We start from the raw sequence: 27044 nt of genomic DNA, 5'->3' as shown, positions 1-27044 counted from the left end.
CTTTTTTGGAAGAGAGTAAAACCAAATGTGACATAACAGAACAGAATCGGTCAAGTCAAAAGGATGGATATAATAGATAATGTAAAAACATAATACAAGGTGATCAACAATGGTTACCATAATGCCTCCCGCTATCTCTAATAGAATTGCCTATATCATTAGTTATAATACAATTGAACAGAACAGTAAAGAATAAAACCAACAAAACCAAAACATTGGAGACATTGTAGGTCTTCAAAAGTAGATAAAATTCAACAAGAATGGGCGTCATAATGAATCTCATTATCTTCACAGCTGATGCCTAAACTTTCGAACCTGATACTATCCAGCAAAACAGAATAGGGGAACATCAGTTAAAAACCAGATGGTGAGAGTAATACAGGGCTTTAAATCAAGGTAATGAAAAGTCAAAGTGGGTTACTATAATATATCCTGCTATTTTTTTCCTTTAATTAAAAGGATAAAGATAAAAAAGTAAATAATGGAGTGGAGATTGAGATAAAAGAGGGCATAACAACAAAACAGCGCAGATCAAAACATAACCATTTAAGCAGAATAGTGTTTCACCACCAGATAATCCTAACCTAAAAGTAGTTACCATATGGTCTCTTTGAAATCCTTGAGTACAACTTCGTATACTGTAGCATTAAGTATATCAAAACAATGTAACACCATTCAAAAGAATGACAGCATTACAGAGTATTTAGAATCGACTAACAGAAAATGAACAATGGTTTCTGTATAATCTCCTTGTCTTTAAAAGGTTTTTGCTTATATTATCGTACATAATAAAATCCACTAAGATACAGCCTATTTAGACCATTGGAGACAGAAGGACAAAAGCTAGGTGAGACTTCAAAACAAGATGATACTAAATCAGTATTACCTATTAAGATGTCATTTTCTCCAAAATAGCTGTTCCTATCATCCAATCTTCTCTGTCTCATTTCTGTTGAGCTCTTTTTCCGTCAGTAGCTGTCAGTTTGTCTTCTTCATTTTGTTCTCTGCTCCATTCGTTGTGGCCTCCCTGCCACTATTTCTGGGTTCTTTGTATTTTTCTTTTTTTAGAATATCCTGCAATACTTTCTGTAGGGTTGAATTGGTGGTTGCAAATTCCCCCAGTTCCTCTTTATCCTGGAAGCACCTCGTTTTTTCATCAATTTCCAGGGACAGTTGTGCAGGATATCTCAATCTTGGCTGGAGATTATTATCTTTCAAAGCTTGAATTATTTCCCCCCATGCTCTTCGTGATTTGATGGTTTGTGCAGAGAAATCTGCTGTAATTCTGATGGGTGTTCCCTTGTAAGTGGTCTGTTTCTTGTCTCTTACAGCTTTTAATATTCTGTTCTTGTATTGAATTTCTGGAATTTTTATTACTATATGCCTGGGTGTTGCTCTGTTTGGGTTGTAGGTAGCTGGGGTCCTGTATGCCTCATACATTTGAGTATCTTTACCTTTTGCTAAATTAGGAAAATTCTCCTGGATTATTTCTGTGAGTAGCTTTTGTAGTTCACTTGTTTGTGTCCCTACTTCTTCTTTTATGTTCTTAATCCTTAAGTTATGGATCCTCTTATCATCTTCTTGTCTTTGTATTATTGCTGTTTGTTTCTTTGTTATTTTTAAGAAGTTTTTCATTTCATTCTCCCATATTACAAGTCTGCCCTCCAGTTCAGATAGTCTGTCCTTAGTTTCTTTCAAGCTGTTATGCCAGTCTTCTATAGACTTCTTAGTATCTTGGTAGTCCCTTTGAACCTGCTTCACGTATTCTATGCTTTCTCTGTTTTCTCCATCAAACAATTCTCCCCTTTTTTTCCTGTTCTTCCATTCCACCACCTGTTTTTTCTTGGGTGGTACTTAGCATTTCTCTAACTATTCTGCATACTTCTAGCTTCAGGTCGTTGATAACTTCATTCCTGAATTGGTCTATGAGGCTCTCTATATGGTGCCGTATGTGTATTGGTGCGGTGTCTGCTATTGCCTGTTTCTCAGAATTGGGGGCCGAGGAGCCTTTCTTGTTGCTGCCTCTTCCTATGCTGCCTCTTCTTCTCTGTTCCTTATATATGCAAGCTTATATAAGAGGCCCAGTTTCTCTCCCAGTCAGCCACAGCCTGATCGAATTGCGCCAGTTAGGTGTTCCCGCTCACCACTGCGCACCAGTTAGTTACGGACCAGGCAGCCTTCGCTTCTCCCCTCCCGGCCACCTTCAGGCTCTGGGATCTGGGTTGGGACAGCCTATCAGGTCCGCCGGCAGCGTCACGCAGGCCAGGCACTTTTCACCAAGCCCGCCCGAGAGTGGGATGTGTGGCTGGAGTCGCCACCGCGCCCTGCTCCCGCAGGACTGCTCGGGCCCAGAAAGTCCTCTGCTGGAGTCAAACTGTGGTAGAGTGTCAGTTTCTCTCACTCACCTCACCACAAGTCAGTGCACACCTCCCTGCCATTCGCAGATTGCCGTTCTCAGAGCTTCTGCGCGTCTCTCTCCTTGCCAGGCCACTATAGAGGCAGCCAGCCGCAGCGCGGCGGGAAACCAAATCGCGGCTTACAATGGCGCGGGGTCCAGCCTCCACACCGATGCTTTTCTGTTCCTGTTTTAGCACCAGGACTGCATTCCAAGGTGGTTTCTCTCAGCCCAGTTCGTTCCTGAGTCAGCAGAGCATATCTCCACCTGCTTATGTCTCCTTAGTCCGCACCATTCCTGGCTTCTGAGCCGAGTCTTTCAGAGAGCCTCCGGTAGTTGCTGTTATCTGTCCGCCATGTTCTCCCGGAAGAGTTGTACTTTTTTCTTGATAGTTAACAGTATACATATAATCAATGGGAGTCAGAAAAGAGAGAGATGGACTGTAGATTGTTAGATGGGATTGTAGTTTACTTTTGTGTGCTTATTGTACAATGAATTTTGAGGTCTTGTTTTTTACTCTTGTACTTGGAGAAAAATCAACCTTCGAAAATCCTCCATTTTAAACTCTTCCCAAGACCATAAAATATAATGGAGACATTTTGGCAAAGGATATTGAGTTCTCTATCATCATTAAAGATGCACTGTTTACTATCACTATCTACCTACCTTGTCTATTTTTGGAAAAAGAGAAAAAAAGTGACAGGAAACATAGGACCCTGTTTAGATCCCTGAGGTCAGGCAGCATGATTAGAGCATCTCCACCTGTGGTCAGACCAAAAGTTACCTTGCTTTTCTCAGGGCCTTGCTACATGGGCCCGTGTCCCAAAGCAAGGGCACACCATGTGTGCAGCCTGTCTCATCCTGTGGTCACAGGGCATGGGCTGTGCACCCCACTTTCTGCCATGACTGGCCTGGCATCCCTGCCAGTCACTGAGAACTCTTCTGTGGGGTCAGGCAGTTCCCCTGCATCAACAGGCCAGAAGGCAAGAGAAGGAAGTCACACACAACAGCAGTGCGTCCTGCAAACAGCTCCCCAGAGCCTTCAGGTCCAGGGAACTGTACTGTGTGCAAGAGACTCACAGGAGTTTAAAAGCCTGGAGACGCCACTTAGCAAACAGAAGTCAGAGGCCGATTTGGATTGGCAGATAAGCTTTAAAACTCATTCTTAATATTACTGTTATTAGTGGTGCATGTTTATGTTACAAACAAATTTTATTGTTATAATCTCTTTGAGGAATTGGTACATTTACCTACTGCATCTTCACCATTTTTACTTCTTCACCCTGCTCTCCTCTCTCCTCTAATTCCTTTTTTTTCAATTTGTTTTATTTGATGTATGCTTCAAATAGGAATATATTTCTAAACTGGAGAATGGAAAGAGTCCTGGCTCAAGCAGCAGAGCACAATGTCGGTGTCTCTCCTGAGTTCCTCTCCTCAGGCAGGGAGAACATTCTGTGGTTCTCCTTTTTCTTAGAATCAGATCACAAATGATTCTACATGTTGGTACAATTTTTAGTTGGTACATTTGATATACACAGAATGATCACATTCACTGCAGGAAATTTATCCCTGTACATGACCTATCTCACTTCTTTCCCCATTTCCCTACATTCCCTTGAAACATTCTTCTTTTTTATTTACAAAAGGTTTGTTTCTATTTTCCTTGTATTCTATTTTCTTGATCGTTCCTTCCTTTCCCTTTCCCCCCTCTAACTCTCCTCCACATTCGAACATTTTCTTACCATTTCTCAATGTCTATTACACATTTTAACCCTTATTTACACTGGTTTTCTCATGCTAGAGAAACAATGTAGTATTTAAACAGGTGTATCCAATTTATTTCACATAAGAGCATGGTCTCTAGGTGCATCCATTTACCTACAAATGTGTCGAGTGGCTTCTCTGAGGCTGAGTGTCTTGACTCAGTGTGGCTCCTGAGATCCTTGAGGTTAAGGATCACAAGAGGATGAGAGAAACAAAGAAAAGACAAAGCTGGGGTCAGGTGGAGCCTTTAATCTCCTGAGGAGAGGAAAGGAGCTATCAAGGACTGAAGCACCTTTATGTATATCCTGGGAAAGATGATGTCAATTTCAGCCCCTCTGCCTAGCAACCCATTGGCCCCTTGCCTTCTTGGTGCTGGAACAACTTGTTTACATATCTGGTTTTCGTCTTTCTTTTTTCTGGCTTGGCCTTGCTTTAGCCCTACACATCAATGTCCAGCTTCCATGGCTCCCTACAGCTGAGTAGTACTGCACTGCATACAAAAACGACATCTTCTTTATGCATTCACCAGCTAGTGGTGATTTGGGCTGTTTCCAAGATTAGGTGTTACAAATTGTGCCAGTGTATAGGGGAGTGCATATATCACTGTGATATGATACCTTGATTTCTTTCAGGAAGATACTAAGCAGGGGAATAGCTGAGTCAATTGGGACCTGTAGTCCTAGTTTTTTGAGGATTCCAAGACTGATTTCTTAAATGGCCCTAGTAACTAGTTCTACCTCTTTCCTCTTCCTGTAGATTTAGTGTTTATATTTTAATATTTAAATCCTTGATCCACTTTGACTTTACTACATGGTGATAGACAAGAGTCTAGTTTTAGTCTTTACCATGTGGAAAGCCAGTTTTTTCAGGACCATTTATCAAAGAGGCTATCTTTTTTCCAGTGAACATGGTTAGATTTTGTCAAAGATAAGTTAATGAGTGAGTTTGGAGTTGTGTCTGCATGTTCTAATCTACTGAACTGATAACAAATAGAGTGAAAGGACAATCCACAGTGTGGGAAACATTTTTTAACCAAGTTGTCCCTCAGATAAAAGACTAATATCTATAACATAGAAAGAAATGAAAAATAAAACCCAGATCTCCCAAATTCAAAGATGCAGTCCACAATTGGGCATCTGAAATGAATAGACACTACTCATATGAAGAAGTAGAAATAGCAAATAAAGTTATGGAAAAATGTTTAACATAATTGGTTACTTGAGAGATGAAAAACAATACTGAGATTCTACCTCACTTCAGAAAGAATGGCTATTATCAAGAAATCAGCCAATAAGAAATTATAGTAGGGCCGTGGGGAAAAAGCAAACCTTTACCCACTGTTGGTGGTAGTGTAGACTGATGCACCCACTGTGGAAATCGGTGTGGAGATTCCTTACACAGCCAACATCATCTGTCCCATTTAACCCAGCTATTCATCTCCTGGGTATCTTCCTGGAAGAATTAAAAACATCATACCACAGCAATGTTTGCTCACCCATCTTTCTTTTTTTTAAAATTTTATTTAAGCAGAAAAAGAAAAAAAACAGAAAAAGGGTACAAGTTATACAGAATTTCAGAAAAAAATAAACAGTAGGAAATCACTAGTTAATGGATTACATATTATCATCTTAGAAATAGTTGTTCAAGTTACAAAATTAAAGCATATAAAATGGACATTCAAACAGTGAGACTGCAAACAATTGTGTTCAATGATCCAACAAAACTCAGTAATATAGTTTTTTGAGGATATATTTTTTTGAGTAATATGGTTATCTATCTTACACACTTAAATATACATGCAGTTTTGTCCTTTAGAGCACTTTCTTTACCTCTCTTTTGTATGATGACAATTATACATTTTGGGTTTTATTACTCCCACTGTTCTTATTACTTTTTTTTGAAGAGAGTGTTAAACCAAATGGGACATAACAGAACAGTCAAATCAAGAGGATGGACATAATACATAATGTAAAAACAAAATACAAAGTGATCAACAATGGTTACCATAATGCCTCTTGCTATCTTAAAAAAAATTGCCCATATCATCAGTTATAATCAAATTGAACAAAACAGTACACAACAAAACGAATAAAACCAAAACATTGGAGACATTAGAGGACTTCAAAAGAAGATAATAGTCAACCAGAATGGGCGTCCTACTGAATCTTATTGTTTTCACAGTTGTTGCCTATAATTTCGAACTAGGTACCATCAAGCAAAACAGAATAGAGGAAAGTCAGTCAAAACAAGATGGTGAGAGCAATACAGGGTTTCAAATCAAGTTAATAGAAAATCAGAGTGGGTTACTATAATATATCCTGCTATTTTTATTTATTTTTCCCTTAATTAAAAGGTTAAATATAATAAAGATAATAAAAAAAGGAGATTGAGATAAAAGAGGCATAACAACAAAACAGCGTAGGTCACAATGTAACCATTTAAGCAAAATAGTGTTTCACCATAAGATAATCCTCACATAAAAGTAGTTACCATTGTGTCTCTTTCCTTGAAATCTTTGAGTATAACTTCCTATACTGTAGCATCAAACATATTAAGACAATGTAAAACCATAAAGAGAATGATAGTATTACAGGGTATTTAGAATCAACTAACAGAAAATGAACAATGGTCTCTGTATAATCTCCTTGTCTATAGAAGTTTTTGTTTATATTCTCACATATAATGAAATCCAATAAGATCCAACATGTTAAGACCAATGGAGACAGAAGAACAAAAGCTTGATGGGACTTCCAACCAAGATAATATTAAATCAGCACTAGCTATTATGATGTCTTGTTTTATCCATAATAGCTGTTCCTACCATCCAACCTTCTCTGCCTCATTTCTGTTGAGATCTTTTTCTGTCATTAGTTGTCAGTTTGTCTTCATTTTGATTTCTCCTCCATTTATTGTGACCTTTCTGCCACGGTTTCTGGAATCTTGGTATTTTTCTTTTTTAGAATATCCCGCAGTATTCTCTATAGAGTTGAATTGGTGGTTGCAAATTTCCCTAGTTCCTCTTTATCCTGGAAGCAGCTTGTTTTTCCATCAATTTCTAGGGACAGTTTTGCAGGATACATCAAACTTGGCTGGAGGTTATTATCTTTCAAGCTTGTATTACTTCCCCTGATGCTCTTCGTGATTTGATGGTTTGTGCCGAGAAGTCTGCTGTAATTCTAATGGGTGTTCCCTTATAAGTGATCTGTTTCTTGTCTCTTATGGCTTTCAATATTCTGTTCTTATATTGGATTTCTGGAATTTTGATTATTATTTGCCTGGGTGTAGCTCTATTTGGGTTGTAAGTGGCTGGGTCCTGTAGGCCTCATACATCTGAGTGTCTTTACCTTTTGCTAAATTAGGCAAATTCTCTTGGATTATTTCTGTGAATAGCTTTTGCAGTTCATTTGTTTGTGTCCCTACTTCTTCTTTTATGTTCTTAATTCTTAAGTTATAGATCCTCTTATCATCTTCTAGCCTTTGTATTATTGCTGTTTGTTTTCTTGTTATTTTAAGAAGTTTTTCATTTCATGCTCCCACCTTACAAATCTGTCCTCCAGTTCAGATAACCTATCCATAGTTTCTTTCAAGCTGTTATGCTAGCTTTCAATAGAGTTTTTAGTTTCCTGGTAATCTCTCTGAACTTGCTTCATGTATTCTATGTTTTCTCTATTTTCTCCCTCAAACAATTCTCTTTGTTTGTTTCTGTTCTTCCATTCCACCATCTGTTTTTTCTTGGGCAGTGCTTAGCATTTATCTAACTATTCTATTTATATCTTGTTTAGGCCATTAATACTTCACTTTTGAACTCATCTATGAGACTCCAGAGGTATTGCTTTATGTCTATTGGTGCTGTGTCTGATATTGCATGTTTTCTGTCCTCATTCTCCTTTGCATTTACCTTTCCTGGATCAGTGTTTCAGGTTTGGGGACTGAGGACCCTTTCTTGTTGCTCCATCTTCCCATACTTTTTGTTCCTCCCATACAAACATATATAGAAGGTCCAGTTTTTTATTTTTTTTCTTTGCTGGTTACACTTTGTTTGAATCTGCTGGCTAGGTGTTCCTGCCCACTGCAGTGTACTAGGGAGACACAGACTTGGGTAGACTCTGCTGGGCCTGCCCCTCCAGGTCAACCTACTGAAGGCTTCACTGCTAGGGTGTACCACCAGGTGCTGGGATCTGGTTTGGGCTAGCCTACTGGGTCTTAGTCTGTGGTGTCACCCATGCAACGCACTTCCTACCAATCCCTCTGGAGAGGCGGAATATGTGACTAAATTCACTGCAGCATCCTGTTCTGGCTAGTCTGCCTGGTCCCAGAATGTCCTCTGTTGGAGCCTCCTAGTCTATTAAAGCGTCCCCTTTCCTCTCACTCACAGCAGGTTGATTCAGGGCTCCCTCCCTCTCCCGCTCTCAACTCCATTTGGTTCACCAATTCCTGCTCTTAGAGCTTTTGTGCATCTCTCTGTCCCTGCTGTGCTGATTCAAGTGGAGCAGCAGCAGGAAATTCAAATCGCGGCTTCCAGAGGCGCAGGCTCCAGCTTTCCCACTGAGATTTTATCTGTTCTGGTTATAGCACTGGGATTGCATTTTCAGTTGGTTTCTCTCAGCTTAGTTTGTTCTTAGGTTGGCAGGGTATATATCTCCCCTTGCTTAAGACTCCTTACACTGCATCATTCCTGGATTCTAAGCTGGCAGCCTCAGAGAGCCTCCGTGGCTGCTGTTATGTGTCTTCCATGTTTTCCCGGAACCATGCATCTTTCTTGCAGTACAATTTGTAATAGCTGAATATTGGAAAAAAATCTAAATGTCTATCAACAGTGGAATAGAAAAAAATGTGGTGTTTTTATACAGTGGAGTACTACTCTGCCACAAAGAAGGATAAACTTGAGACATTTATAGTGAAATGGATGCAATGTGAGACCATACTCCTATGTTAAATAAATTAGAGTCATAATTGATTGTGACCACAACATCATATAGTCTGCTTGGTGTGAGAAACTGAAAAAGGAAATAAGGTCCAGAATGTTCAATAGAAATTGTGAAATGGGAAGAAATTGTTCAAAGCGAAAGAGGAACTAGGATGGAGGAAAAGGGAAAGGTAGGAAAAGAAATAATATATGAGATAGTTATACTGCTAGTTTCTCTTAGTTTGTTGATAATAAGCCTTTTTCTAGTAGTTTTAGAGAATCGTTTATGCCTATATCTTGTACTTTGATGAACTGCTTTGAAGATAACCATATGCAGTATGTTAACTATAGTTATTCTCTTATTACTTTGTTTTGAAATTTTGTTTTATTTTTTCCATAAAATAAAATAATCTAGAAGTGTTTTGGGGAAGTTCTCGGGGTGTTCTAAGTAGTGTATCATGTCATGCACAAATTATGATAATATAATCTTTTCGCTTCCTATGCTTTTTTAGTTTATTTCTCTCTCTTATCTAGGACATTATTGCTTAGGACATTATTTCCAGAACTATATTGAATAAGAGTGGTGATAGTTGATGTCAAGTTCTTATGAACGAGGAAATTGTCTTGTCCCTGATTTTAGAGTGAAAGATTTCCATTTTTGACCATTTATTGTACTTGGACTGTTAGGTTGTTATAGATGACTTTTATTAGATTGAGATAAAGACAATCGATTCCAGTTTTATGTAGGTATTTTATCATGAATGGTGGTTATCAAATGCTTTGTTGCACCTATTGAGATGATGATATGATTTTTGTCCTTGATTGTGGAAATATGCTGAATTAAATGGTGATTTTCATAATATGAGCCAACCCTGTACCCCTGAGATGAACTATGTTTGGTCATGAGATATAATATTATGGGTGATTTTCTGCCTTTTGTTTGCCCATAGTGAAGTGAGGACTCTTAAGTCCATGTTCCTTAGGCAGATTGGCCTGTAGTTCTTATTTAGTTGGACCTTTCCCTGAATTTGGTATGAGAGCAACATTTTATTTCAGGAATGAATTAGGGAGCATTTCTTCCCTTTTAGTTTCATTAAAGAGTTGGAGAAACAGCACAATTAGATCTTGTTTAAATTTCTTACAGAATTCAGCAGTGAATCCTTCAGGGCATGGGCTTTTCCTTGTTGCTAGGTTTTTATTTACATCTTCTGTTTCACTGATTGACATTGATTTATTTAGAATTTTTATATCTTCTTGTTTTAGCTATGATAATTCATATGTTAGTTCCAGGAGAACCAATGGCTCAAACAGCAACATGTAGGCGATCCCACAGTGCCTCACTTCTCCAGCTCCATGTCTCTCTTTATGCTGGCAACTTTTCTCTATGGTCAGCACCATGCTGACTTAGTTCAGCTGGTGTTAAGATGACTGTCAGTTTTGAATCACAGCATATCATTAGATCTTATCTCTTGGTCTGTTCTGCAAGTCTACTTCTTTCGATCAGTGAATTGAAAACATTTACACTGATGGTTATTACTCATATATTCACTTCTCCTTGTCATATTATTTTCCTGTTGTTGTTTCCCTGTCTTTCTACCTTGTTTAATTACTTGGCCTGCCTGATTTCTTGCTGGGTGGATTTATTCTGTTGGAGTTTATGGAGTTGTACTCCTTGTTATTTGTTTCTAGGATGTCCTTCCAAACTCTTTAGAGTGCTGGTTTTGTGGTCATAAATTTCTTTGTTGTTTTTGTCATGGCAATATCTGATTTCTTCATCAATTTTGAAAGACAACTTTGTGGAGTACATCAATCTGAATTGGAGATTGTTTTCTTTTGGGTTTTAAATACTTCCTTCCAAGCTCTCCTTGACTTGATGGTTTGTGCTGAGAAGTCTTCTGTGATTCTGATGGACTTTCCTTTATAGGAACCCCATGTTATTTATTTTGTCTACAAGCTTTTATATTTTGTTGTTGTGTTGAATTTTTGGAATCTTGACAATTGTATGCTCTTTTGTAGATTTTTAAAATCTGGCTAACTGGATCGCATGACTTACTTACCTGTTATTTTTTCAAGCTTGGGAAGTTTTTGGCCATTATGTCTGTGAACAGGTTTCTTATGTCATTTGTGTTATCTTCTGCTTTTTCATTGACTGTGATCAATCTTTTATTAACAATCTTTGCATCATCTAGCAGATCTTTGCTTGATTTTTTGTGGCACCTTTCTATTTTTAAAAATCTTTCTTTTGATGATCACTAGCTGCAATTCTGTCTTCTACATCTGGTTTTGTTTCCTTACATTGGCTCACTCTGCTGCATATACTTTCTATGCAATTTTTAATCCTCTGATTATCCCTTTGAATCTGTTTCACAGATTCTGTATCTTTCCTATGTCAGGCATTCATGGTTTCCATCATTTTTCTGAGCTCTTCTTTTTCTTCAATCCTCTAGAGTCACTAACAATGTCTTTCATTATGGTCACCACCTCTGCAGTTATCTGATAAATTATTGCTGATTTGATTTTCTTCTAGAGCCTCATTCATCTGCATTATTTCCTCTGTTACCACTTCAGAGAGTCCAGGTGGGTCGCTTTTGAATTGTTTCACTTCATTTTCATCCTGGTATTGTCAAGTGGGAAGTCTGGTGTTGAGTCTTGATTAAGTGTCTCCCATTTTCTTTATTTTTTTTGTTTAATTCTGGGTTGATGTTTATAGATTCCTTATGGCAAGTAGATTTCTTGCTAATTTTGAGAACTCTTATGAAATGTCTACTTCTCAGAGATGTCTTTGAGGTATATCTGTCTTTTGGACTTGAGTCTGTTGCAAGATCCTACCTCTTTAATTTATTGGAGATGAAAAATTATTTCCCATGTGGCCTAGCCCCTGATTCTTTGCATCTTGCTTATAGTATTGTTTATGATCCTTAGACAATATAATTCTTGGCATATGAGGAAGAACTTATTAGAATAAATATGTCACCTTGTCTAAAGTAGTACAGTCAGTAATAACAATAGCATCAAACACAATTTAGGAAATGACAAACTGAGGTAACTATTACTTTGTCCCCTTAAACCAAAAAATTGTATACAATAGATATGCCCTCAGTATAGCTATTTTAACTTCACGAAGGAAAAAGCTTTTTGTTTTTGGTACCCAGGAATTCAACTCAGGAACTTGTGCTTGCCAGGCAGGCACTTAATGCTGCTAAGCTATGCCCCCAGCTGGGGAAGAAAGTTTTTTAAATGGTTAGGGAGAAAACAGAGAGATAAAAGAAAAGGAAGTGATTAGAAGTAAGGCTGGAGAACAAAGGAAGATTATGTGAATTTTGCTGAACTGGTGAAGAAGACAGGAGGTAGAGAGAGAAGGAAGAAATACAAACAATTCAATAAAAACAAAAACTAAATACAATGTTAACACATATAAATACTAGAACAAAGAATCAAGCAAAAAGAAAACAAAACAAAAGAAAAGGAAAATAAAGGATGAAAATGTGCATTTCAGGACAGGTCTCTGCTGTCTCCGTTAGACATGTATAGGCAGGTAAAGCCCCGATCCATGTTAATTAATCCCAGCAAGCCAGCTGTGGATGATGCAGGGGTAACAGATAATCCTAGGATGCTGGCACCTTTAATGTCACTAAAATTCTGGCTGCTTTCTGGCTAGCACGCTGGAATCTGATATGTCCAGCCTCTAACACCCCATTTGTCTCCTGCTGCTTTGAACTTGGCTCCCTGCCACTTGAGTTTTCCTTCTTGACCTCCTGCTCACTTGAATTCAGTTTCACCTCAGCCTGACATTCAGAGCTGCTAAATGGAGCCAACCTCCAGCTGCTCTGAGTTTTGAGCTCAACTGGCAGCTCTCCAGCATGGCTACTGACTAATGTCCCTTCCTGGGGGTGTCTGAACCCACATAACGAACCAGCCACTGCAGTTCACTGTGCCCACTGCTCTGTTCCACTGGTGCATTTCTCAATGTGGGATTGGTGGTAGTCACTCTGCATCTCCAGGTTCAAGCCACCCTTCTCACACAGTGATCAGGTCTAGAGAGGAATCCCCATTTGCCACCTTCTTCTTCTGCACTGAGGTCTCTCTCTTTGGTCTTCCTTTGGGCTTCAGTTTTCACTTCAGTTCCCTTGCTGGGCTCCAGGGACACATTCCCTCCTTCTGTTCTTGGCAATACTATATTTCAGCATCTGGACACCAAATCTCAGACACACAGTTTCTCTGCTGCTCACCATTTTTCCATCTTCCCTGAAGTCTCCTGTGCACATTGCTTATAGAGGCTTCAGCCCATGCTTGGCTGGCTCCAAAGCAGAAACATCATGGTGGAAGCAGATGGCAGGTGAAAGCTTCTCAGTTCATGACACCCAGGAAGCAGAGAGCAGGGCAAGAGCTTCTCCCATGTATCTTTTTAGTTGCTTTATCAAAGATCAGATGACCGAATGTGACTGAAGTTGTTTCCATGTTTTTACTCTGTTTTGTTGGTCTCTATGTTGAGTTTTGTGCTACTCTCATGCTTCTTGTTTTCATTGTTAGAGTTTCCTTGTAGAACCTGATATTTGTGATTGTAATGCTTCTTATTTTGCTCTTTTTCTTCTGGATTGTTTTGGTTCTTCTGGCCTCTTCTGGTTTCATATAAGTTTTAAGATTGTTTTTTTCTAGTTTTTTAAAGAATGTAGATGGTATTTCTTTTAAAGAAGTGCATTAAATATACATGTTATTTTTGGTAATATGGCCATTTGGGTTAGTGATTCTACCTACCTTTGTATGTACTAGTGTTAATCTCTGTCTCTTTATTCAGAATACTACAGTTTTCATCATAGAGACCTTTTCTTTTATCGGTTATATTGATTATCATGTTTGAATTTTTATGATATCAAAATTGGAATTCTTTTCCTGATTTCTTTCTCCTTGGGTTCATTATTGTTGTATATAAATGCCCTTTAAATGAGTTTGAAAAAAATAAATAAATTACTAAAATCAAATAAAATGAAATGCCTATTAAGTCTAAAAATAATAAATAAAATTTAGCCCAATGAGATTGAACCACGAGCAAAAATAAATAAATAAATGGATGAATGTTATTTGTATTGATTTGTGTCCTGCCACGTCTGTGAATGTGTTTATTAGCACTGAGATAATTTAATTCTTTCCTGTTCATAGACCAATATTGTCATGACATATAATCGTTTTAATGATTTGCATTCTGTTTGCTAGTATCTTGTTAAGGATTTTTGCATCAAGATTGGACAAGATATTGGTTAGTCAACATGGCTTTTCTGTGTTTTGTCTCAGTATGGTTTTTAAGGGCCCTGCTGGCTTCGGCAGTGAGTTGGAAGTCTTTCTTCCCTTCCTGGAAGAGCATAGGAATGCAGGCCTTCGCTTTTCTCTGAAGGTCTGATTTAATTCAGTGTTGAATCTGTCAGGTTCTGCGGTTTGTTTTCATTGGTAGAATATTTATTACTGCATCAATTTTTTGCCTGTTACTGGTCTCCTAGGATTTTCATATTTTCTTGGGTCTTTTTTTATAAGTAATTTGTGTGTAGGTTAAATACTTAACATCCAGGTTTCCAATTTAGGGCAATAGAAGTTTTCAAAATAGAACTTTTGCATAATTTACTGAAATTCACTTGTGTCTGCTGTGAGTTCATCTTTTTAATTTGTAATCACTGTGGTGTGTGTCTCCTCCTCCCCTTTTTGGATAAGTTTGGCAACTTCCAACCCATTCATTCATTGATTGTATTTCTGCATTCTTAGTATCATAAATTTTCACTTGAATCTTTATGAATACTTCCACCAACAGGTTTTGGATATGAATCACTCTTGCTTTTCTAGTACCATTCTAGTTATTATTTGGGATCAGCCCATTTTTCTCAGTCAGCACCCCATTTTTCTCTTTGACATCTTGTCTGGTTGCCTTGTCTCCTTGTGATGGGGATTTTGAAGCGCCCCATTGTGATTATAATAGTCTCCATGTATCCTTGTATGTCATGTAGTTTTTGTTTATGAAATTGTGTCATGGGCATTCAGTACATTAATACCTACAGCTATTGTCTGTCTCTGTGTGTTGACGCTGTAAATAGTATGTATGAATCTTGTTTCTTGTTAATGTAATGACTTTTATTTTGCCTTTCTTTGTTTTTGATTTGTGTTGTGTTGAGATAGGGTCTTGCGCTGTAGTTCAGGTTGTCTTTGAACTCCCTATGTAACCCAGGTTGACCTTAAACTTGTAGCAATAATCCTGTCTTGTCCTCCTGAATCTGAGATCACAGACTGTGACACCAATGTTGGCTCTGTCATAACCTCCTTTGGCCCTTGTGATCAGTTTTGGTTTGAAGTTCACTTTGTGAGGGTTCAGAGTAGTTATTGCTACAAGTGTTGGGGCTTTGGCTGCAGGAAATATGGTTGTCCACCTTTTCAATCTCAGTGAAAGTGTGTCTCTGTGGGTGAGGTGTACCTCTTGCCTTCATCATGGTGGTGGCTTTGATTTTTATTCAGATTTTGATCTGTGTTTTGCCTTGTGCTTCTGAAGCCATGATGGTGTCTAGACTCTACTTTGACTTGGTAGAATACCTTTCCCTCTTGCCAGGACTGAGGGTGGGAATGGACTGTGGTTGTTAGAGGAGCAAGTCTGGGAGAAAGTCCAAGCCAGACAAGGGAACTGGCTTGTCTCACCCTTATTTCTCATGTAGACCTGTGACCAGCCTGTTTCTGAGTTTTGGTTTATTTTCTGTGCCCTGGAACTCCCCACAGGTCAGCTATGCATCCAGTCTGCCCACCCTCAGTGACAAGACCCAGTTCCCATCCTTTCTGCGCACCCGACCCAGTGACCTCACAGCCTCTTATGCCATGACCCAGTTGGTGCTGCACTTGGGATGGTCCTGGGTAGGTATTATCACCCAGGATGATTTTGGGCAGCAGGCTGGCAATATAGCCAGCCAGGAGCTGGGCCAGGCAGGTGTTTGCATCGACTTCCATCTGCACGTTCCTTACCATCAGTCTCCTGAGAAGATCGATACCATTGCGCGGAAGATGGAGAAGAGCACAGCCAGGGGAGTCCTGGTCTTCCTGACTAATTCCATAATTCAGCTTATCATTCAGAGGCTGGTAGGCATCCGTGTCCTTGGCCAGGTCTGGGTCAGTGAGACTCTTTTGCACACAGTGATCGCCCTGGCCACACCTGGTGCCTCCTGGGTTTTGCAGGGTGCATTTGGTCTTAAGCTACACAGTAGCCATGCACATGGACTCTCGGAGTTCTTTGCCCACCTGCACCCCAGCCGGACCCCAGAGGACATGTTCTTGAGGAGGTTTTGGGAAGCCACCTTTGGGTGCAGGTGGCCACATGGTAATTACACTGCACCAAGTGACATGCAGCTCTGCTCAGGTAATGAGACTCTGAGAGACCACAAGTACCCTTTCCAGGAAGTGAGTAGACTGGAAGCTGCATACCCAGCTGTCTACAGCATTGCACATGCCCTGCAGGACATGGTGCTCTGTGAGCATGAGAACAGCGAATGTGGAGATCCTGTACACTTCCAGCCTTGGCAGGTGAGCAGGGTCACAGGGAAGGGAGCGAACCAACATCCTTGGTGCAGCCATGCCAAGAAATGGTACCCATTGCGCCGATTCCTGGGGCTACAGCCCAGAGGTGTCTGACATGAGCACTGGACCAGGAGTCCCAAAGCCATACTGGCTGTGTGGGCTCAGATGTACTCTATTTCTATGGTGTGGTTCCATTGAGCACATCCCAGATGCCTCCTGACATTCAAATTTCAGAATTACTGTGAGAAGTTTTGGGTGTGGGTCCCAAGTTTGAGATTTGAAGACCAATCATGGATTTATAATAAGTGCATGATCCATATTTGACCTTAAGATAAATAGCAAAGAGTGTTGAGTGTGTGTCGTTCATATGCATGAGATGTGCTGTTACTAACAACTCTTCCTTACAGCTCCATGGATTAGCCCAGCGATGTGCTTCCAAGGCTCTAGGCCCACTGCTCAGTTTTTGTTTTATTTGAAATAGGGTCTGGCTAAGTCTCTAAGCTTTCTAGTTATTCTTATCTTCTTGGCCATGTCAAGCTTCACACCACACCATTGTCACTCAGGAGACCCAGGCTGTGTATACAAAGGTGTTGTTTGGCCCAGCTTGACTTCTGGGTCTTGAGGATGACCCCCTGCTAAACCTGTTCTCTCCAGGAGGCCTCTCCACTACAGATAACCATGTCCCTTCCCTGACCTCCTGGTCCCTCATGTTATCCCCGTCCCTGCTCCAAGTCAGTTTGTCCAGAGGGATCCTTCAGTAGACCCTTGCAGTGTCTTGACAGGAAGGACCACAGGTGAGGTTTTCTATGAGTTCTTTCTACAGGACCCAGAGGCTGGGTGACCACTTGACATTGAAAAGTGAGCTACTGGCCTGAGGGAAGCCATGCAAGTGTTTGTAAAGCTCTGTGTTTTTATTTTTTCAAAAAGAAGAAACAAACTTCTCTTTATTCAGAGCTGATATGGACACAGGTTCCTAAAATGCTATTATGTCTAAAGACAAATTTTTAGAATTGACAAATTGAATTTAGCAAAGATTTTTGCATAGAACATAAATAGGAAAAGTAGTTAAGTTTGATATGTTTGGAACAATCAATTAAGGAATTAAAATTACTACTTATAATAGCATAGGATAACTTCAAATATCCAGGAAAAAAATGAATCAAAGATATTCAAGACTGCTATAATTACAAATTACAGCATATTGAAAATCGAAAACTTAAAAGATCTAACTAAAAAGAGACAACAGCAACATTTCAGAGATGGGAAGACTCAAAGTTTCTATGATGTCATTCTTGTCATAGTGCTCCATGGATTTGACACAATTCCATAAAATATCAGCAGGCTTTTTAAATAGTATCTTGCTAAAAAATTCATTTTATTGATAATATACATAGATAATGATGGCATACATCGTAGGGAATTTGTACATAATATATCTTGATTTTTTTTGACCCCAAGCCCCTTCCCTCCCTTCATTTTCCGTCCTCTCCTTTATTTAAAAAATCTTAGTTTCCAATTTCTTCCTTCTATTTTCTTTTGCCTTCCTTTTTACTCTCCTTCTGCCTCCCCAATTCTCCTTCCCACTTGGACACTTCCTTCCCAATTCTCAATATCTATTATAAATTTTGGTGGTTATTTATACTTTGGTTTTCTCATGCCAGAAATACAGTGCAACTTGTGAATAGGTGTGTCCAATTCATCTCACTTAAAGGAATATCTCAAGGTGCATTTATTTACCTAGAAATGTCTCAAACTTATGCTTCTCTGTGGCTGAGTAGTTCTCCATTGTATTAAACTCCACCCCTCATATTTTCTATATCCATTCATTATGTGGTGGGCACCTGGGCTACTTCCTAGATTTAGCTATTATAAACTATGCTGCTGTAGTAACATAGTAACAGGTGCGTATCTTTCACTGTAGTATGATGCTCTGAATTCTTTAGGAATATACTGAGAAGGGGAATAGCTGGGTCAAATGGAACCTCTAGGTTTAGTTTTTTTTTTTTTTTTTTTTTTTTTTTTTTTTTTTTTTTTAGCAATCTCCATACTGATTTCCACAGTAGGTGCCTCAGTCTACACTACCACCAACAGTGGGTAAGGCTTCCTTTTCCCCACAGCCCCAGTAGTATTTGTCATTGGTTGACTTATTGATTATAGCCATTCTTTCTGGAGTGAGGGGGGATCTCAGTGTTGTTTTAATTTGCATCTCTCAAACAACCAGTGATGTTAAATATGTTTTCATATATTTATTGGATGTTTCTAATTCTTCATCTGAGAAGTCTCTATTCATTTTCACATCATGACACCGTGATCAGCACTGGGTACTGTAGTGCCTTTTAAAAATTTAATTTAAAGAAAGACTAAACAAAACAGGCAATGGGTAGAAATAATACATAATTTCAAAGAAAAAATAAACAGTAAGAAATCACTAGTTGATGATTATAGATTGTCATATTACAAATAGTTGTTTTAGATACTAAAGTGGAGTATATAAAGTGGGGATTAAAACAGTGAGATTGCAACCAGTTCTGTTCAACTATCCAACAAAAACTTAGAAATATGGTTATCAATCCTGTACACTTAAACATACATGCAGTTATCCACATCTTCTATTATGTTGACATTGAATAAACCCAAGCAGGCTAATATCACTCTGAACAAAGCACAATACTATTGCTTGGTTTCACATTGTGATACTCTAGTTTCAGCACTGGGTTTTAGTGTCTCTTTTTCTTCACAGTATCTGTTCATTTCATCATGTGTCACAAGATATGTTCTCATAAACTGTTTACAGATTCTATACATGTATGAGTCTTAACATGTATTCCTATCCTTTCTATATTAGAGGGAGAAACAAAATAAATCATGGCAAAACAAAACATATTTCTATAAACACGTGAAATGAAATAAACATATGACTGTTGTACAAAGAGTTCTACCATGTTTCTTGTGTTGTCTCTTGTTATCTCCAATAGAATTGGCTATATCATCAGACCTAGTACAATTGAATATATCAGTACATAACAGTATTAATGAAAACACAACTTTGTATAAAGTATAGAACTTCAAAAACTGGCATTTATCAAACCAGAATGTGTATTGTAGTCTCTCATTTTCAGTGTAGTTGCCTATACTCTCAGACTTGATACTATCAATCATATCAATTTTGAATAAAATCTTTTCTGCCTCATTTCTGTTTTGCTCTTGTTTGTCATCAGTGATTTGTTTATCTTCTTCATTCTGTTTTCTGGTCCATTCATTGAGACCTCTCTGCTACTGTTCCTGTAATCCTAGTACTTTTTTCTCTCTCTAGAAAGCCCTGGAGTATTCTCTGTAGACTTGGATTGGTGGTTGAGAATTTCCCAAGTTCCTCTTTGTCTTGGAAGCATCTTGTTTCTCCATTAATTTCTAGAGACAGTTTAGCAGGGCATATCAATCTGGGCTGGAGGTTATTTTCTTTCAGGGCTTGGAATATTTTGCTCCACGCTCTTCTTGACTTGATGGTTTGTGTCGAGAAGTCGCTGTTATTCTGATGGGCCTTCTTCTGTAGGTTATCTGTTTCTTGTCTCTAACAGCTTTTAATATTCTGTTCTTATATTGAATTACTGGGATCTTGATTATTATGTGCCTGGGTGTAGCTCTGTTTTGGTGGTAGGTGGCTGGAGTTCTGTATGCCTCATATATCAGAATATCATTTTCTTTTCTTATGTTTGGGAAGTTTTCCTTAATTATTTCTATGCATAACCTTTGTAGTTCCTTTGTTTGTACCCCAGCTTCTTCATTCACATTCTTTATTCTGAAATAATAGATCCTTTTGTCATCTTCTAGCCTTTGTATTGTTACTGCTTATTTCCTTGTTATTTTTAAAAGGTTTACCCTTTCATACTCCCACATTGCAAAATTGTCCTGCAGTTTGGATAATCTATCCTTAGTTTCTTGCAAGCTGATTTGCCATCTTTCCATAGAGTTTTTAATTTCCTCATGATCTCTTTGAATCTGTTTCATATATTCTATATATTTTTTTATATTTTTCATCAGGCCATCTCCTTTCCAGTGAAGTTGCTTGATTCCCTTGAGAAATATAAGGTGGTTGAGTGTGTTTGGAGTTCTTTCTGTATCTTTTAATCTGTTCCATGGATTCTCAGGTCTGTTTTTAAACAGCACTATGTTGTTTTTATCATGGTAGCTTTATAGTATAATTTCAAGTCAGTGATTGTGATGCTGTCTGCCTTACTTTCATTGCCATGAATTGCTTTTGCTCTTCTAGGTCTGTTCTGGTTCCTAATGAATTTTAGGATTGTTTTCCCTAATTCAGTGGAGTATGCTATTGGTACTTGGAATGGGGTTGCATTAACAATTTGGGGAGTATGGCCATTTTCACTAGATTGGTTATTCATACTCAGATCAAGCAATATCTTTACAATTTGTGGTATCCTGTATGATCTCTTTTTTGCATACTGTAGTTTTCTATGCAAAGTTCTTTTATTTTTGTTTTTCAATTATTTGTTAAGTATTTCACCTTGTATGCCATTGTAAAAAGTGTGGTTTCTCTAATTCCTCTCTCAGTGAGTTTGTTATTTGCATACAGGCATGGTATTGAATTTCAAGGTTGATTTTGTGTTCAGCTAAATGACTGAATTTGGTTATTCAACCTAGAAGTCTTTTAATGGAGTTCTTGGAGTCTTCTATGTAGAGTATTATGTCATCCACAAATAACGGAAATTTAAATTTTCCTTTGCAATCTTCATTGATTTTCTTTCTCTTGCCTAATTGCCCTGATTAATGTTTCCAAAACTCTGTTGAATAAGAGTGGTGATATTGGACTGCCTTTTCTTTTTCTGTGAATATAAAGTGAAAGCTTCGAGTTTTTGAACATTTAGAAAAATGTTGGCTATTGGTTTGTCATATATGGCTTTTATTAAATTTCAATAATGATTATCTATTCCAGTTCTCTGTAGAGGTTTTATCATGTGGTTGCTGGACTTTGTCAAATGTTTTTGTGCAAGTATTAATATGATCCTATAGTTTTTTCCCCCTTGGTTCTGTTAATGTAGTGCCACCTACTGATTTTCATACATTGAACTATGCCTGCATCCCTGGGGTGAATCCTACTTTGTCATGGTGTGTACCCTGCTTGATGATTTGTTGTGTATGTTTGATGCTTGGATTCTAACTTTCTCCCCAGTTTGTGATGTCTGATGACTCCAACATGCTGCCATCCAATGGATGGCAAAACAGGGAGGCTGTGAAAAACATCTTCCCCACCAAGGCACAGCACAAGTGTATCCTCTGCCTTGAGGAGAGCTGTCTCCTGGGGAATTGCTGCTGGATGTCAGAGTGGAGGCTAAGTAAGAATGGAGTGCTGTTGTGACCTCTACTCTGATTCAGGGACCTCTCCTGGTTGGAGACTAAGAATACATGTGGCTCGGAATGGATGGACAGTGAAGATGCTGGCTGCAGGGCAGGCTAGAGAGATTAGAAACCCACAAAGATGTGATGTCTGCATGTGGTGAGATGGATGGTTGAGTGAGGAATGAGTGGTGGGCACAAGACAGATCCATCCCTCCTTAAGGGAGGATGGATCTGAGATTCAGCCTGCAGTGTAAACTGCTGCCATGGCAGGAGAGTGGTTGCCTCAGTGGTATCTGTTACAAGGCCATGCAAAGAGAAGAATCAACATAGGGCTGAAACTAGGCTAGACGAAGGGGCTGGATTGTGCTGGGAGTGCAGAGGGCAGGGAGGTGTTTGGATGCCACCAATAGAGGAGGTATTGAACTCGGGATAGGACAGGAAGCCCAGGATGGGACACAACAGCCATAGTAGCCCTGGGTTCCTGCTTCCATGGAACAGATAATGAAAATGTAATGAATAATTTTCTTGTAAAGTTAATGATGATCTGATTTATTGCTAAATATGGCTTATTTTTAAACTTTTCTTTGATTTTACTGGAAGTTAAAGGTGGAGCATTTTCCTGGGCACCTGCGATCCATGTGCCTAATGGACAAGGTGGCCTTTACTGGAGCTCCACTTGCCAACCCACACCAAGGCACTGGCCAGGCTACATGTCACCCTCCTTCCCCAGCTCCTGCAACCCCTCAGGAAAGTGAGCTTCCAGACCCCTGATGGGACCCACATCATGTTCGATGCCAATGGAGATTTGGTGACAAAATTTGATGTTCTCCAAGGGCAGTGGAGTCCCGAGGGCCAGTTCTACTTTGTTCACATTGGAAATATGTATCCTCATCCATCTTTGGAGAACAGGATGATGATCCTCTTGAAGGACAGTATCCAGGTATGTCTGATGGGTGCACAGAGAGACTCAGGCCTGAACCTTGGAGTGGGGGAAATTCAGTTCCAAGGAGCTTGTCTCTTGATCCATGAAATGGGAATGGTTATAAATCGGCCAGCTGTAGTTCAGCTATGCTGTTTGTCCAAAGTAGACTCTTGTGAGCGTTAAAAGGCATTTAGTCCCCAAAAATACAAAATCATTGTTCTGTGTTTGGTGTTGCACACTTTTCATTCCACCTTCCCAAGAAACTGAGACAGGAGAACTGCAAGTTGTACGCCATGCCTGGTGACATATTGAGAGCTTTTGCTAAAATGAAAAATGAAGAAACATGGCTGGTGAGAAAGTTCTTGGTTTACTCTTTGTAGACAGGGAGGACATTAAACAAAGAAAGAAAGAAAGAAAGAAAGAAAGAAAGAAAGAAAGAAAGAAAGAAAGAAAGAAAGAAAGAAAGAGAACCACACCAGTTTAGTGAATTGGGGCAGTGGCAATCTTTGGTGGTTTTTCTCCACTTCGGTGTCAAAGTCAGGCTCATGAGGGTCTGGGTGGCCACAACTCTTCACCACACCTGTCCCAGGCAGCATTGTATGGCAGGGCTGGCCTCTTCCATGACCCAGTGCCACATGTTCCCACCATTGGCAGTGATGTTTAGGGCTGTTCTGGCTCAGGAGTCACTTCAGTCACCTTCTGTGTAGCCTGGACTGGCTCTGTCCCTGTAGCATCTCTATCATGGTGCCCCAGGTTTTCATAGGAGATGTGGGTTCCATTCTTGACTTCTTCCTACAGGGATACAGCTTCATGTTCAGTGGACTTGTGAGCTTTTCTGTGGGTTTGATGTGGGGTTCCTATTTCCTTTTTCGTTGTTTTGGTTTTTAGAGACAGTGTGTCATTCTGTAGCCCAGGCTGGCCTTGAACTCATGGAGATTCTCTTCTGTGTGCCTTCCAAATACCAGGATTACAGGCACCCACTCTATGCCCAGCTTCCTGCTTCCTTTTGTGGAACACAGCACTCCTTCTTCTCTTCATGTGTCTGTACCCAAGCTTCTACTCTGTTAGTCCCTGGAGGTTGGGACTGGGCAGAGGAGGGATAAACATGGCTGTACAGATCCCTGTGCTGCAGGAGACTTAGCATATGTGTGTATTAGATGATGTGGGGCAGGCACTAGAGATTCCAGATATGGGACCCAACAGCAATGCGTACAGAGTTTTCTGAATGTCCTCAACCCCCAGGAAGCCACATGCATCCTCTGGACCAGAAGCCCAGTAGTCTCATGATTACTCCCTCTGCATATGGATACTGAGAGCAGACAGAACACTTTCCCTGCACAATGGCTGGTGCAGAGAAAAGAACTCCTCTCTGCTGCATCAAGATTTCTTGGGCCCTGTGCCAATAGGGTCTCTACTGACCCCCTGTACATTGCCTGCCCTCAGGTGCCCAGCTCTGTCTGCAGCACCAGCTGTGAACCAGGATCCAGCCAGATCCCCCAACAGGGAGCCCCTCACTGCTGCTTTGAGTGCCGGCCCTGCCCAGAGGGACAGTTTGCAGACCAGAGAGGTAAGTGGACTGCTGCATTCTAGTGCATCAAGCATAATCTTGGATGACCACTCACATAAGAGGGTACAGGATCTCCATTCTCTGGGAACATTTGGTGAATAAAAACCATTGTCAGTTATGCTCAGGAAAATGTGTCCTGAACTGTACCCCGTGGACAAGCATGGTGGAGATGGCATCCCAAGGAACCCTCCCCTCATGTGCACTCATCTCTATTTGGCCTATAGCAGGGTGACCCTGCCCAGTTCCCCTCATCCTGACCTTTGTATTTGGTTTAACCTACCATCCTTGGAGGCCTCGATGAGATTCTTGTCATTTCATGATGTCTTCTGCTTTCCATTTGTGTGATGTCCCCTCCCATGGGTGTATGGTAATTAACCCCACAGCCCAGGCTTGTTTTGTCATGCAAATACAATTCTTTCCAGCTCTGCAAGTAGAAGTCTGAGCTTTGTTTCAGCAGGATGGAATTTTTGAGTCCTGTATCCTGGGTTTGTCGGTATGTCTTCATGGAGGCCCAGTCCCTTCTCCTGAGGAGCCCAGGCATGTGGGATTATGCCCAATTTAAGAACTCACTGAACCTTAATTAGTTCCCATCCAATTTTCCTATGTGCAATTACAAACACCTTCTTATGTTCTGGAGACTAAGACTTAGACAAATGAGTTTTAAACATACAATGCGACCCAGACACTTTTAATAAAGCAATGACTACAATTTCCAGCCCAGTCATTTGACATAGTGATTTTGGGAGACTCTGTGTCAAAAGAAGATCTAATAAGTGGCTGAGAATGTAGCTCACCACAAAGGCTTTGGGCTTGACCTCTTGCAAAAGCATAAAATTATTTTAAAACTCTACAAATACATAGGGCCAACATTTTTCCAACTTTCACCGACTCTATACCCACCTTATTTTAGGGGTGATTAAGAATAATCCATAAATGTGTCACCTCTATCTTGTACAGCTGCTTCTGTATAAAGGACATGACCAACATGGTTGTGTGTGTCTCCCACAGACATGAAGAGCTGCCTTCAGTGCCCTGATGAGCAGTACTCAAGCCAGAGCAAAGACCACTGCCTTCCCAGGACAGAGACCTTCCTGGCCTTTGATGAGCCCCTGGGCCTTGTGCTCACAGTAGTGTCACTGGCACTGGCCAGCCTGGCATGCCTGATCCTCGGGGTGTTCCTGTGGTTCCAGAAAACACCAGTAGTGAGGGCCAATAACAGAGCCCTCAGCTATGTGCTTCTAGTCTCCTTGAGCCTGTGTGCCCTGAGTCCATTGCTATTCCTTGGTCGTCCCTCAACCACCACCTGCCTCTTGCGCCAGATCACCTTTGCAGTGGTGTTTACTGTGGCTGTGTCTTGTGTCCTTGCCAAGACCCTCACTGTGGTCCTGGCCTTCAAGGCCACTAGGCCAGGACAGAGAGTCCGCATATGCCTAGGGCCCTTTGCCTCGTCCTCTGTGGTGCTGGCTGCCTCCCTAGTACAGATCATTCTCTGTGGGGTTTGGCTGGGTACCTCTCCACCATTCCCACACAAGGACACAGCCTCAGAGCCTGGCCACCTTGTGCTCCAGTGTCACGAGGGCTCTGGCATTGCTTTCTCCTGTGTGCTGGGTTACCTGGGCCTCCTGGCTATAGGAACCTTCTCTGTGGCCTTCCTGGCCCGGGGCCTGCCAGATACCTTTAATGAGACCAAGTTCCTCACTTTCAGCATGCTGTTGTTCTGCAGCGTCTGGACAGCTTTCTTGCCCCTATACTTCAGTGCACGGGGCAAGGCCACAGTAGCTGTGGAGGTCTTCTGTATCCTGGCCTCTACTGCAGGGCTGCTGGGTGGCATCTTCTTCCCCAAATGCTATCTCATCCTGCTGAAACCTGAGAGGAATACTCCACTGAGTTTGAGGCATGAACCCTGGGCTCAAAGGGACTTGGGAAAGGGAGATCCTCCAAGCCATCGCCACAGCACCATTTCAGCTAGGCCTCCCAGTCAGCAGCAGGATCCTGGCTCTCAATTCTTGGTTCCTGTGTTGACTACATGGTAGTGAGTAAGTCATTCTGTATCCACGAATTGATACACGGATAAACACGGATCTCTTCAAGCATTAAACAGTATTTGTGGTGGAGGAAGCACTAGTCCATAATGCAGCTTGGAGGAACCTTAGAACCACTATGCTGAGAACAGGCAGCCAAATGAAGAGCATTGAGTGATGCAAGATCCCAGGCCTCAAAATTTCCCAGAAGAGGCAAATTCAGGGGACCCAGTGTAGGGTATATTTTCCTGGTGTTTGGATGGCAGATTGCCAGTTCCAGTAGTGACTAAGGGGATGATGAAATTATCAGATTGATTTTGATGATGGTGGTCCAATTGTATAAAGATAGTTAAAACTATTAAACCATACTTTAGATGATCAGTTGTACATTATGTAAATTATATTTCAATAAAGTTAGTGTTTTATAAAAGGAAAATAATTACCAATTACAAAGTTTGGCCTTAATTATCTCTAATTTTTTGTGATATTTTGACAATAAAAATAATTTAAAAAACATTGATAGATAATAAAATCTGCAAAATTCAGAAACTAAGAATCATGAACAACAGAAAAGAATTCAG

At 40.2% G+C, this 27044-nt stretch overlaps 1 protein-coding gene across 1 annotated transcript in view; it reads left to right on the top strand.

The window, feature by feature from the left end:
* LOC100717354 (vomeronasal type-2 receptor 26-like) overlaps positions 1-26475 on the top strand; it is a 33705-nt gene extending 7230 nt beyond the window's left edge. Inside the window, exons 3-6 of the mRNA XM_003466603.2 lie at positions 15813-16607; positions 22684-22893; positions 24319-24442; positions 25451-26475. Coding sequence (XP_003466651.2) covers positions 15813-16607; positions 22684-22893; positions 24319-24442; positions 25451-26475 — 2154 coding nt within the window. The remainder of the gene's footprint in view (positions 1-15812; positions 16608-22683; positions 22894-24318; positions 24443-25450) is intronic.
* Positions 26476-27044: the final 569 nt, after the last annotated feature.

The sequence above is a fragment of the Cavia porcellus genome, unplaced genomic scaffold, assembly GCF_034190915.1.
Source record: "Cavia porcellus strain 051 isolate PalLab524CR breed Dunkin Hartley unplaced genomic scaffold, mCavPor4.1 scaffold_7, whole genome shotgun sequence".
NCBI classification, from domain to species: Eukaryota; Metazoa; Chordata; class Mammalia; order Rodentia; family Caviidae; genus Cavia; species Cavia porcellus.
This window is presented reverse-complemented; position numbering and strand designations above follow the sequence as displayed.